This window comes from Colletotrichum higginsianum, chromosome 2 (assembly GCF_001672515.1).
Source record: "Colletotrichum higginsianum IMI 349063 chromosome 2, whole genome shotgun sequence".
Taxonomy (NCBI): Eukaryota; Fungi; Ascomycota; class Sordariomycetes; order Glomerellales; family Glomerellaceae; genus Colletotrichum; species Colletotrichum higginsianum.
Window position 1 is genome coordinate 584,881 of NC_030955.1, and position 13,171 is coordinate 598,051.

At 56.4% G+C, this 13,171-nt stretch overlaps 6 protein-coding genes across 6 annotated transcripts; 2 read left to right on the forward strand and 4 right to left on the reverse strand.

Moving 5' to 3' along the window:
• Positions 1-1,011: 1,011 nt before the first annotated feature.
• On the reverse strand, positions 1,012-1,738 carry CH63R_01932 (NUDIX domain-containing protein; the record flags this gene model as incomplete). Its single annotated transcript, XM_018296907.1, has 2 exons — positions 1,012-1,063; positions 1,125-1,738. The coding sequence occupies 2 exons, from the start codon at positions 1,736-1,738 to the stop codon at positions 1,012-1,014; spliced, it is 666 nt and encodes a 221-aa protein (XP_018161723.1).
• A 1,262-nt stretch (positions 1,739-3,000) lies between these two features.
• Positions 3,001-4,392, reverse strand: CH63R_01933 (uncharacterized protein; the record flags this gene model as incomplete). The annotated part of the gene is made up of 1 exon (XM_018296908.1): positions 3,001-4,392. The coding sequence occupies one exon, from the start codon at positions 4,390-4,392 to the stop codon at positions 3,001-3,003; it is 1,392 nt and encodes a 463-aa protein (XP_018161724.1).
• Positions 4,393-5,423: 1,031 nt separating this feature from the next.
• CH63R_01934 (uncharacterized protein) lies at positions 5,424-7,230 on the reverse strand (the record flags this gene model as incomplete). Its single annotated transcript, XM_018296909.1, has 2 exons — positions 5,424-6,503; positions 6,826-7,230. 2 exons carry the CDS (start codon positions 7,228-7,230, stop codon positions 5,424-5,426), a joined length of 1,485 nt encoding a protein of 494 aa, XP_018161725.1.
• A 1,658-nt stretch (positions 7,231-8,888) lies between these two features.
• CH63R_01935 (uncharacterized protein) lies at positions 8,889-9,401 on the forward strand (the record flags this gene model as incomplete). The annotated part of the gene is made up of 1 exon (XM_018296910.1): positions 8,889-9,401. One exon carries the CDS (start codon positions 8,889-8,891, stop codon positions 9,399-9,401), a length of 513 nt encoding a protein of 170 aa, XP_018161726.1.
• Positions 9,402-9,810: 409 nt separating this feature from the next.
• Positions 9,811-10,588, reverse strand: CH63R_01936 (uncharacterized protein; the record flags this gene model as incomplete). Its single annotated transcript, XM_018296911.1, has 2 exons — positions 9,811-10,112; positions 10,177-10,588. 2 exons carry the CDS (start codon positions 10,586-10,588, stop codon positions 9,811-9,813), a joined length of 714 nt encoding a protein of 237 aa, XP_018161727.1.
• A 1,145-nt stretch (positions 10,589-11,733) lies between these two features.
• CH63R_01937 (GlcNAc-PI de-N-acetylase) lies at positions 11,734-12,845 on the forward strand (the record flags this gene model as incomplete). The annotated part of the gene is made up of 3 exons (XM_018296912.1): positions 11,734-11,959; positions 12,034-12,136; positions 12,209-12,845. The coding sequence occupies 3 exons, from the start codon at positions 11,734-11,736 to the stop codon at positions 12,843-12,845; spliced, it is 966 nt and encodes a 321-aa protein (XP_018161728.1).
• Positions 12,846-13,171: the final 326 nt, after the last annotated feature.

Genomic DNA, 13,171 nt, shown 5'->3' on the forward strand with positions numbered 1-13,171 from the left:
GAGAACGAGGCAATCTTGCCACGGTCGTCGTCCGGGCCGTGTGGAAGGCGCTGAGTGCTGAGTGGACTCTTCTGAATAAGGCCTAAGGCCTAGACCCGTGTCCCCGGAGCGCCGGCATACCCGTCTGTTGCTCACATCATGGTGCGTGCCATGTCGGAAGCCCGTTTGACGGACGCACCACGCTGCTACCAAGGTGTGCTCCCCTGCCGACACGCCGGCCGACCAATCTGGCCACTCACACACACTCACACACACTCACACACAGCGTCGCTGTCGGCGCCGCCTTGTTTGCAGCTCAACACGGAATCTGCCATGGCTCGCTTTTATGTGCCGGATACGATGATGCATTGCACTCACTGCCACAGCCCTCGATACACATGCCATGCAGCTGCTGCTTGGACCCTTTGGCGACCCCCGCCAACGATACCTGGGTAGCCAACGAACTTACTATCCCTGCGGCGGCAGGGCATCTGCCAAGTTTGTCGAGCTTCTTCGCCGTGCAGATGCAGATGCATGCACTTGGTGCCTGAATCACCGATGTTGCGAATCCTGTGCCTCAGATGGATCATGACACGGCACTGGCGTCGCGCCGCAATGGTACATACAGCCTCGGCCTAGGACGTGCAGCTCTTGTCTCGCCTCCGTGCTGGCGTCGGCAGAACTCTAGAGATCATGGATGTCTTGAGGTCTACCTACAGATACTCTCTTGAAGGATGGATCTGGTCGTCTATGTGTGTCCCAGCAACAAGTGCATTGTCATCATGATGGATATCGTCGGTACCATTGTGGTTGGTTTTTTTCTTTTTTTTAAAGGGAAAAGGGCGCTCGCTCCTTGAGTCCTCGTGTCGTCAAGAGCCATCACGTAGAGCAGAAGGGAAATAAGCAATCCTCTGCCGTCGCTCTCTCTCATGACTGAAGGAGCTGGTGCTCTCATGACATGCGATATGCCAGGCGATGATGTGAATGGCGGACATGGCTCAAAAGACGAGGACCAGAGGGTCGAGTTTCTTCTCAGTCCTGAATGTCCTGATATTCCCACCTGTGTCTGCCTACCGTGTTGCCTCTGGACTTGGAGGCAATATTAGTAAATGCATCGTCCTCTGTCCACCCTTCCAGGCCCTTACCCTTGGACGACCTTCCTCTCGCCCTCCACGGGCTCCTCCCTCCTCCTCCGGAACCCGTCAAGAATCAGCCTCGCCATCTGCCCGTTCGTGATCGGGATCTCCTTGTCCCCGACCCTCTCCCTCCGGACCTCCTCCTCCGAAGCCCAGACATAGTCGGCGTGCTCATCCGGGTCGATCCTCACCTCCATCTCGTCCCCGTCCCCGTCCCGGTCCCCAGTCTCTCTCACCCGGACCTCGAACGCGAAGCGGCAATAGACGGCCGTACCCGTGCGGTTCGTGAAGACGCTGCCGGGCTCCCTCGCGGCGCCCTCGCTGACGACGCGCACGACCTCGACGGCCTCGAGCCCGGCCTCCTCCCAGAGCTCGCGCGCGCAGGCGGCCAGCAGGCTCGCGTCGTCGTCGTCGGCGCCGCCGCCGGGGGTCTCCCAGCGCAGCGGCATGCTGTCGTGGGCGGCGCGCTGGACCAGGAGGACGCGGCCGCGGCGGTCGAAGACGAGGGCGCCCGTCGCGAGGCCGTCCCACGACTTGGCGTTGGCGGCGAGCCAGGCGCGCGCGGGCGTGTTGTAGGGCTCGAGGGAGGGCGGGTAGGCGAGGTCGAAGGCCGGGGGCGGCATCTTTGGCGCCGGTTGCTGGGCTGTGGTGGTGGTGGTGGTGGTGGTCTCTGTCGTTGTTGTTGCTGGTGCTGCTGCTGCTGCTGCTGCTGCTACTGCTGCTACTGCCATGGATGCTGCTGCTGAAGGGGGAGTCGGATTAGTGAATGAAAAAAATGAGTGGGAAATAAGACAGGACGGTTTGAGATAAGCCGGGTGAATTGGAGATGAAATTGTGGTCTTTGTGTTCTTGCGGCTGTGAGATTGATTTTTTAAGTGAGGGTTTCGCGGGTGCGGGATGAGCGGGATTTGGACCTGTCCCCCCCCCCCCCCCCCCCGGGTGGGCAGCAGTAAAGTAGGTAAGTGGTCTGGGTCTAGTTGCGCCTTGGTTTCGGCTCTCTCGCCTTGTCATACGTCTGACTCGGAGGCTGAAAACGCCTCTTTTTGCCGCTGTTGCCTGGATCCTCGATGTAAGCTCTCACGCCCCCGCGAACAACGGCGGCCGGCCGGGCGTTGACCGCTCTGGGGTGCTTCGGTGAAGTTCGCGGTGAACGTCCGTCGTCGTGGCTGGTGTTGGTTGGCCAGTGTCTGTCAGTGATGCACGCCCGGGATGGATGGATGTATGGGCCGGCCGGCCCGGCGGAGTGCTCCATCAAACGGCGGGTGACCGAGAATAGGATGATGACGGAAATCACTTCTTCATCATGTCTTCATCGACGAGACCCCACGAGTGTTGACGGGGGGGGCCTCTCAGTCCGGAGAGTCTTGAGCGGTTTCCGCATTGTGTCGACTCGTCCCCGGATGGCCACATTCCTTCCATGTCATGTTCAAGAACACAACCCTTTCGAAGTGTGTGGTTAGTAGGTATTCAGCCTAGTCCTACGAGGTGGTGAACTAGATTGGACCTGGACCCTCATCCATGGAAATGTCATGATGGATTTCCAGCTATTCCACGCTCTGCACCGCCAGCCATCATCAGCCAGTCCTTAAACGCTGTCCCTGAGTAGACGCTGCCGGTTCAAGGATCGCCTTTGGGAACGCCAACAATGAGGTTGGACAAGTTGACAACCGAAAGAAAACTACCGGTTCTCTTCGGACTAGCCCTGCGGCTGACTACCTCATTTGCTCCATTCAACCACACCACACAGTTCCAAGAAAGACTCTCCCTACCCGCACCAACCCCCCGGGGCCTACATTATCAACCTGTTCCTCAGCGCTCCCAAACAACTGGACTCGGCCTTGCCCTCGGCGTCTGGTGGCCTTTCAAGTTCCGCCCAAGCTTCCGTCTACTTCCTCTTCTTCTTGCTCTTCTTGTTCTGCTTGCGGGCGGGTGGCTTTTCGGGCGCGGACTTGGCGGCGGCCTCTCCTGGGGCGGCAGTATCCTTGGGGGCGGCCTCCTCTGGGGCGACGGTCTCTTCGGCTGGGTCTTCTGGTGCAATCTCCTCCGTTGCGGTCTTCTCTTTCTCTTTTGCAGTCTCGTTTGGCGCAGCCTCGTCTGCAGCTCCAAAGTCTCCCCATGCGGACGTGGACTTCCCGAAGCCGCCGTCCTCATCGGCCTCTTCTCCATCAGCCCAATCTCCCACGTCCCCCCATGGAGATGTGGATTGTCCAACGCCTTCGTCTTTGACCGCATCCTTTTTAGGCGCATTATCTGCTACACTATTCCCTCCGAAGACCCCTACCGGAAATTCGGACTGCCAGACGCGGTCGTCCTCGGCCGCCTTCTTCTCCTCCTCCTTCTTCTCCTCCTCCTTCTTCTCCTCCTCCTTCTTCTCCTCCTCCTTCTCCTCTTCGGAAGTATCCTCTGCCGGCTGCTCGTCCGCTAGTACCGCTGGCCAGCGGACTTGAATCTCCTTCTTCTTCCCTTCCTTCTTCAAGCACCTCGCACACAGACACCACTGCACGTGTTGAGCCTGGGTCCCGAAGGGATCCGTTCCGGTCGGGTCCCTGACGGTATCCTTTCCAGCCGATTTCCTGGCGGGATCTTCTCCAGTCCGTTCGTAGACGTGATCGGTTTCAGTCCGTTCGTTGACGGGATCGTTTTCGGTCCGTTTGTTGACGGGATCCTCTCTGGCCGTCTTCCTGGCGCGATCTCCTTCGGTCGGTCTCTTGGCGGTCTTATCTCGAGTAGGCACCAGAGCAAGGGAAAAGAGAGTGAGCGACTTGCAGGTGGAAGCATCCCTGGCCTCGGTGTGAAACCTGTTCGGCCGGGGACACTCCGCATGTCTCTTCTCCCTCCTCATCTGCCTCCTTTCCTCTTTCGTGGTCTTCTCCTCCTCGCTCTTTTCCTCCACCTCCTCCTTCTTCTTCTTCTTCTTCTTCTTTCTTGTGTCCTTCGTTTGCCTCCTCTCCATCCTGGTCTCCAACTCCCGCCCAAAGATCAGGATGGCGCAGGTCTTGATTCCCGGACGGATGTCAATGGGCTTGCTCTTGGCATTGTTCTTTTCCTTGCATTTGCACTTGCACTTGCAGTCACACTTACACTTGCCCCTCTCCTTGTCCCTACTTTCGCTCTGGGGATAGACAATGCACGCCTTACTGCAGGGGCCGTCGCTGTTGCTTTCACCTTTGTTGTCGCTCTTACCGTTAAGCCTGGAGGCTTTCGGCTTCCTGACCAACTGGAGCTCAGACCACGACGTCCTCTTCCGGAGGTTCTTGCGAATGACCTTCTCAGACATGGTGTAGGTGGAACTGCTTCTTGTGGAGGCGATGATGGCCTCCTCTGTCTGCGTGGGTGCCTGGAAGTCTATATGATAAGCTTCTGCGGCGTAGAAACGCTTGCTTTTATGGAACGCGACACAGGCCTGTCTAGTGAATCATACACCAGCTTGGACCAAGGACTTGAGATCGAGTGCCCCTGGTGCTCCATCACGCATTCACATGCAGTGCATTGTGGAAGCATATATAGGAAAGGGGAATTCGATTTCTGCCTCTCGACTTTGCTAGCTACTGATCCAGCCTGCCTGGCAAAAGAAAACCCCCCTTCCCCCTCTGGTGATTCCAGACGTTTCCTTCCTGAGCCTGGAGCCTTTTTGTCGCGATACATCCCGAGGACTCTGATTCCCTGCCGAAAGCTGACAAACTAGGCTGTCTATTAGTGCAAGGGTAAAAGGCTGTGATGTTGCTTCCCACGACGAGAGACCTGCTTGTATGTACATGCCTATAGGTGCATGTTTATTAGAGCTCAGGCTCTGAAGGTCGGGAAAGCCGAGTGTCAGATAATGACGTTGTGTTTGTCGAACCAAGGAAATGTGGACGTTACATATGCCCTTATTCTCCAGTGCTGGGAATTTGGATCCAGGGAGCAGAAGGTTGCTGAAGACAAGAAAGGGAGGGTTGATGTAGGTCGATCTGTACCAAAGTCAAGAGAAAAGCCAAGGCTGCTCGAAAGAGACGTCTTCCAACTTGCTGGGTGAGAAACGAGCGTAGGTGCAAACCGCCAAATAACAAAAGAAAAAGTGCTGCTGATTCCTAGCCACAAGGGAGTTCCTTGTTCCGCAGAGTGAATGCTGCAACGTGCGAGAAACAAAGATAGCGGTGGCCAATTGCCACAGAGCAGGCATTGCTGATGGGAGCTCTTGTCTGTGCCATGTCAGTAAAATGGATGTAAACATAACACAATGCTGGAAGCCTACCCAGTTTGTATAAAACTAGCTGGAACGGTGGAGTTTGAATCCTAAGTAGCTCTTGCTGCAGTGCTGACTCCTCCCTACTGCTTAGGGGTGGTGGCGGTGTTGTGAGCATCGATGGTGTCGAGGGCAGTGATGTCTTCGACAGTCTCAGAAGACTCGGCATCCTGGGCAGCCTCAGAAGTCTGGGAACCATGGCCAGCCTGGGCTTGCTGAACGGTCTCAGATGCAGCAGAAGAGTAGATGGTTCTGGGAGTGCCAATGCTGGAAGGGGTCTCGGGAGTGAGGGGCTGCTGAGGGCGAGAGCTCACGTTGTTGCTCGGGGCGTTAAGGGTATGACCCGTGAATAGCTGGGCCAGGAACTCTTCGTCAAGATAGTCGGCAAAAGTGTCATCCCAGGAGACGGCAGGCTCAGTGCTGGGTCCAGCAGTAGAGTCAATGTTGCGATTCGAAGAGCCGGCACTCGCGTTGTCGGAAGCCAAAGTGTCAGAGTTGGTGGAAGAGCCGATGGCAGACTCGTTGGAGGCGACATTGGCGGACCCGCTATAGGAGGCTTGGCTTTCAGTCTGACCCTGGTGAGAGTTCTGGGTCTGGATGGTGCTGCTTCCAGAAGACTGGCTCGTACTGCCCATCTCTTCTTCCAGCATCATCCTGCAGTATTCCTGCCACTTCCACTCCTCATGGATGTCGGTCAAAAGACCCTGGATATCCTCAGGGAACATGACAAAGATGTCAGGGTTGATGTTACGGATGACACACTGCAGGTGGATGACGAGGCTGGTCAACTCATTGAGGGTGGCAATAGAGTCGCCCAGTTGAGTCTGGAGAACCTGGCGCTGTTGGGCAAAGGCTTGGGCCTGCTGCTGAATGCTTGACATCTGCGTGAAGAGACTCCGAGCTTGGGTGTGCAGCTGGTAGTTGGTGTTCTGCAGACTGTTGATGATCTGGCGCAGCATAGGCATCTCAGACGAGCTAGATCGCAAGGCCTGGTTGCAGTCGCGAAGTCTCTGGTTCTCGGCCCTGGCGGCCACGAGCTCCTGTGCAACCACAGGCAGCGCTCGGTCTGCACGGCGCTGTGCGCTCATGGTCATTGTGGTAGGTGACAAGGGCATACCCTCGTCACCTTGACCATCAATGCCAAAAGGCAAGCGGTTGGTGTTCTGTAGAAGAAAGAATTGTCAGAACTGGAGAAAAGGGGGCTTTATATAGATATTGGGGGGGGGAGAAAGGGAGGCTCAGGCGATTCAAGGATAGGGAGGGAAGGAAGCAAGCAACAAAGTTGGAAGGAGTAATGCTAGATCAGACCGCATGATGCCGGACCAGACTGCCTCATGACAGAGTAGACCAAGTAGCACAAGAGACAAAAGACAAGGTTGGGATGGCAGGTTATTGCAGATCGCAAGACAGACTGAAGAAAGCACTTGGTCTTCCTCAGATGAACCAAGAGATTGCAGGGTCTTTGAGCTGGATTGTGAAACTTACAGGCTGAGAAGTCTGAGACCCCTGGTTCCGGCCATTCTGCCGGCCACTCATCTGGCCTTGGCCACTGACAGCAGCAATCTCCGAGGAGGAAGGGCTGCCAGCACCAAGGCCACCAGGGACAATGGCGATGCCACCACTGGCAGCAGCAGCGCCAGCAGAAGCGAATCGGGCAGGAACTGGGTCCTGGGGAGGCGAGGCAGTTGCATTGGTAGCTACTTTCTTGCCTTTGCTGCGACTGGTGCTGGCAGCGACGGGCTCACCAGCAACAACGGGCTGCTGAGTGGTGCCCTGGGCGTCGGTATCCTGGGGCGCAGGAGGATGGGCAGCGGCGCCAGGGACGAAGTTGGCAGTGCCAGCAACGCCCGTGTAAGGAATCTTGTAGGGAATGGATCCGTTCCAAGACATGATGGCTGCTGAGATGGGTTAATGGGCGAAGGGATTCCGAAATGAGAAAGAATGAGCGTACCTGAAACGAAGGCAGGTCTGGAGCGAAGTTGCTGGTGCTTAGTGATTCTTGCTAAAGCTTAGTGAAGCTTAGTGATTCTTTGTGATGCTTGATGATGAATGATGATTGGTAGAGGCGTGTTTGTGGAAGAAGTTGGTGGCAAGCGTGGATTGACTCGACGAGTTGGGTTGAAGGTTGGGTTGTGAGAGTAGTAAGAGAAAGGAGAAGAATCTGGGGGGGTAGAAGAAAGGTGGAAGATGTATGGGGCAAGAAGAACTGGAAAGAAGACGGGTAGGAGGGAAATAAAAATAACCCAGAGGGGAAAATATTGATCTTGTGCAGCTAGTCTGCCTTTCTCAAAAGAGTTAGCTAAGGGCGGTCAAGCCTCTGGTAGCCCTGATGAAGTATTTTGATAGACAAGAAGGAAGGAACGCGATATTATGTGGGGCCTGTGCTTCGAGACGGCTCTTTGGGTCAGAGGGAGCCGTAGTTCCTGTAGGATAATGAGGCTATGCAGGTGCTGGTGGTGGTGTCTTTGATGGCTGGGCGAGTGTGGTAAAGCCAGCCGGGCAAATGGGCCAGCAGGAGACAAAAGCCCGAGGAGATTTTACAAGAGCCTCAAACAAAGCCATACTTTACAAATAAGATTTGTTTTGTTGACTGATGCCAGTCGGTTTGCTTGGTCAGACAACGACTTGTCCTGGTCTGAATCTCAATGGGCAGGCCTGGAGGCTGACGATGAGATGTGACCTGGCGAGGCATGTCGTCTCTCCAACATGGGCGAAGAGCTTTTAAGATTGACCAATACTACTTGCTTGCGTCTTTCTCACGATACCTTCATATAGCTTCTGCCTGGCTTGGCCAACAAAACATCTACATTGGTCTCTATGCTACTTACACCTAACTAACTCTGCTGGCGAGGAACGGCAAGGAGAAACACGGGGTCGACGGCGGCTACTTTAGCAATCATGATAGAATCGGCCTCGAAAACAGAAATTTCGAAGCGAGGGCAGTTATTCTCTAGAGATGAGACGCGTTGGTTTCCCACCGACATGCAATGAGTTACCAATGACTGGAGCACGACTGGGTGTGAGTAGACAGGATTTACGCAAGGCGCATCGCCAACCGTTCCTGGAGGGATAAGAACGTCGCCTTTATGATTTAAAAAATAAATTAAAAAGTGAAAACAATGACGCCAAGAAAACACTCCTGTAATGCTTCTGGTAACGCGATACCAAGCAGAACTGGCTCGTCACCCCAGCAAATGTCGAACATGACGGATTGGTCGTCGACAGTTAGAGATCACGTGGTCCCGGAGAGGCGTGAAGAACGTCCCCCCCATCACCGGGTGCCAAGAGCCATGCCAAGGCTTTAGCGGCGGGAGGGACAGGGGGGAAAGGTACCTCTCCCGCACCTGCCATCATCCAGGGGACCAGCGTACAAACTCGCTCCTTCCTGACTCTCGCCTACAACTACCTACCTAGGTACCCAGGTACCTCTACCGATCTATTCTTCTCCAGTCGACGCCATTCTCAGAAAAATACCGTCATCATCCATCCGCCCATCCGCCCAATTGACTCTGCATGCGCATGCGTGAAACCCTCCTCCTGATACCGCAATGGACCCCGTGACGCAGCAAGACAGTCCGTTGTCCGTTGCAGCCAACGTCGCCGGCATTCTCACCTTCGTCGTCGCCATCGTTGCGGCAGTGTACGTCCGGATCACATACCTGCGCAACAGCGATGAAGAGTATTTCCGCGTCAAGGCCTCCCTGTCCTGGTTCAAGACGGAGTCTACATGGCTCTCGGACCTGATCCGCAGCGCCGGCGAGAGGCCCGGGGGCCCACGTCAGCACCAGCCGGAATACCAAATGTACGCCTTCGTCATGGACGACCTGGTCAAGCTGGAGCAGCGCATCCTCGAGCTGCTAGCCGAAGCCGAGACAAAGGCCGCCGGCCAGGATGCGGAGAACCAGGGCAAGTGGACGCTCGTGCCCAAGAGCTGGAGCTTCACTACCAACGTCGCCATGGCCTGGCTGCCCGTCCGTTCCAAGACGTTGGACTTGGTCCGGCAGCGCGAGGCTCTGACGGCTCGGGTGCAGTTCACGCAAATGAGCATGATATCTTCGTGAGGGCCCTTATGATTTTCCCTTTTGTTGTTGCTGGCCGTTGGCCGCCGTAGCTCTAGCTCTAGCTTATACGTGTTGTAGGCGAATTCGAGATTTGGAGTCAAGGATCACGTGGACGGAGGCGAAGACGGGAGACAGCTTTATTCGTATGGAGAAGCAAATCGCCGAGCAGCGAGCCCAGATCCATCGGCTGGAGGATCTCGTCTACCGTCTGATGCATCAGAATCGGCTCCGCAACGCACATGCACACATACACGACCAGTCGTTGACCGACGCCATCAAATCACGGCGAGTGTCCGAGTCTTCGCAGCCAAGCCCAACAACCGAGCCGACGAGGCGGGGGCGCGAACAAAGAGCCAGTTCTCAGTCAACCAAGAGATCATCGAGATCCAAGTAGCGAACCGCGGGTTTTTCATTTGATGGCGTATCCTCCCTGCAACAGGTACGCACCCGCCGCGGCCAGGCTGACAACGGCCACGGCCAGATCGAGCTCCAGAACCGACCAGATCCACACGCAGCCCAGCGTCGGCGCCTGTTTTAAGACGTACAGGTAGCTGAACTTGTTGGTGATGTATATCAGGTGGCACCCGGCCCACGTGCTGGCAACGAAGAAGATGGCCTGCCGAATGGGGTGCTGGAAGCGCAGCGGAAGTCCCGGAACGAGGTTCGGGCTCGTGGGGTGCGCGTGGAGGTTGTAGAAGAGGAAGAAGAGAACTGCGGCCCAAACAACATCAGCATGGGCACATTACATTGTCACCACCTTCGAATCAAAACCCACCAAAGAATGCGAGAAGCGTGCGACTGATGATGGCGGAATACTCGATGCTCATGGCGTACTGGTTCTGAACCAGCACATCGAAAGTGCCGTGGACCATGGCCAGGCTCACGGTCCACAGCAGCGTGTCCATGATGCGTTCCATGGCAGGAGACAGCAAGGCTTCTTCCCCCTCGTCCTCCTCTTCTTCGTCGTCATCTTCGTCATCACTGCTGGCGGCTTTGCTGGGCTTGCCGATCCGGACGGCGCCCTTGGGCAGGTTCTTGTTCCTCGGGTCCTGGTCGGCCTGCTTGAAGAGGCCTCTCTCCTGGGCGAGCTGGAGCAGCGTGGCTTCGCTGGGACCAGACCGATCCGGCTGTGCCAAGGGGATGCTGCTGGGTTCCTTCACCCTCTTTTCCCTGCCCTTCTTTGCCATTTCTTTCGATGCGTCGTACCGTCCCGGCACTCGGACTGCGGAGTAGGCGCCCACTCTCAATGGTCGATAGCTACGAACAAACAAATGGGTATGCCGTCTGGGTAAAGTATCCCTGCAGCTCTAAGGTTTTGACGTCGTCGTCGTCGTCGTCGTCGTCGTCGTCGTCGCGTTTGGCGTTTGGTCGCGTGTCGTTGGATGACAAAGACGCAGTAGCTGTGAGTTGACAATCTGTCTGACTTTCTCCTGACAGCTTGTTCCCCACTGTCCGCCATGCGCTCTCGGCTCTCAGCCCAAAAATTAGAGCTCCGGCCCCTGCAAGACATCGGTCCAGTGACCTACGGACCCCTGCCCGGCGCATGACATAGCCAGCACGTAGGCACCAGTCTCGCCAATCACCGGGCGTCGCTCGCCCCGCCAGGCGGGTTGAGTGCGGCCAAGGACCCCGTTCCGCGATCTGTCACCGCCTGCATTTTCGAGAAGGGAAACGGAAAACGGGTGCGACACACACCCGCACACACACGCACACCGACTGCTGCCCGCTCCGTGACGCAACAGACGAGGAGGCAGAGGCAAATGAAAGATCCCCAGGATGAGAACCGTCCGGGTTGCGAAGCATATCTAATTTCCCAGCCGATCATCCTCCCGCTGTTGTCACCCCACCCAAACCACCGTTGACATTGACCATCACCACCGCTGAACCACCCTACGGATACACTACTTACGCTAGAAGATACTCCTCCGATATTGGACCAGGGTCCAAGGTCCCCCAAATCGCCAGGTGGCATCTCAATCCTCCGCGCCCTCTCTGACTCTTTCCTCTCTCTCTCTCTCTCTCTCTCTTTCTTTCTCTCGCCCCCCCGGCGATGACGGCTACCCAGTGCCTGTTGCCTTGCATCTAGAGCGATTAACCACCTTTGAGAATATACTCTATTCGCTCCGCGTCCTCCGTGGCCGTCTTCCACGTTCAATCCTTGCGCAGAGTTGCGGCCCGCCAACACGCGCCACACCGCATCCACGACACCTACCCCCCTCTCTCGAAGACGACCCCGCCTTGGGAAACTTGAAGCTTTACATTACCCGTTTCCGAACCGAATCTGCGAACTATAAGAGTCGGGAGAGTAGACTCGCGCGACCGGAAATCGACAATGGGCTGGAGTGCTTTCATTGGCGCCCTGCTGGTGGCTCTCGCACCGGCACTGTACATATACTTGGTTCCGCTGCTCACGCCGCGCCTGCCGACCCTGGAGGATAAAAGAATATGTCTCCTAATTGCGCACCCGGATGATGAGGCCATGTTCTTTGCACCAACCGTCCTGGCCCTTACCAAGCCTGAGACCGGCAACCACGTCAAGATCTTGTGTTTGAGCTCAGGTAGGAGAAGACCCGGGGAGAGCTGCTGGAGGGGCAATGCGGCGCAATGGCTGACGAGTGGCGCACTTGTGTAGGTGACGCCGATGGTCTGGGCGAGACTCGTAAGAAAGAATTGGTCAAGAGTGGTATGAAGCTCGGCCTGCAGCAGGAGCAAGACGTCTTCGTCATTGAAAGCCCGTGAGCAAACACCCCTTCCCGTACGATCACCAAATCAACCAACCTGCTGACCACCCCGCCCCTTACCTTCAGCGACTTCCAAGACTCCATGACCAACGTCTGGGACAAGACCAAGATCGCCTCCCTCCTCGGCCGCGCCTTCGCCCCGCAGCTTGCGCGGCAGCGCGCTGCCGGCGAGGAACCCGACGCCAACATTGACGTCCTCATCACCTTCGACTCGCTCGGTGTCTCCTCCCACCCGAACCACATCTCGCTGTATCATGGCGCCCGCGCCTTCATCGCCGCCCTCTCCGCCGACCCGCGCTGGCCCTCCCCTGTCGACCTGTACACCCTGACCTCGGTCTCCGTTGCCCGCAAGTACAGCAACTTCCTCGACGCGATACCCACGCTGTTCTCCTGGGTCACCACGGCCGGCAGCAACCCCCCAAAACCGCCCAAAAAGCCGAAGAAAGATCATGGCGATGACGACGATGATAGCGAGGACGGGGACGAGGACGACAACGACAACTACCACCCGACCGCCCTCGTGTTCCTCAGCGAGCTGGGCTCTCACGGCGGCTGGGCGACGGCGTGGAGCGCCATGACGACGGCGCACAAGAGCCAGATGGTCTGGTTCCGGTACGGCTGGATCGCGTTGAGCAGATACATGGTGCTCAACGACCTGCGGCTGGAAAAGGTCGAGGCCGATGACGGGAACGCAAAGGCCTGACTTGCGCCGCAATGCCATCGTTCCAAAAAAAAAAAAAAAAAAGGAGACCGAACCGGGAGACTCAAAATAAATATAAAGAAAAGGCCCGCATACCACCTATCTAGCATCTCGCACTCATTCCACCCCTCCCTTCTTCATCATATGCAGGCGTTTTATTCATGGCTTTTTTCCCCCCCCATGAGCTTGTTTCAAGTCAGTAGGATGGCATACACTCTTGGTACACATTCATCAGCGTTGCGGGCACAGCACGAAGGGCACTACATAGCCGCATGCATGGTATATACTTGTTCTCTGTCCTCTTCTACATCCGTGGGTAGTGTTTGTTT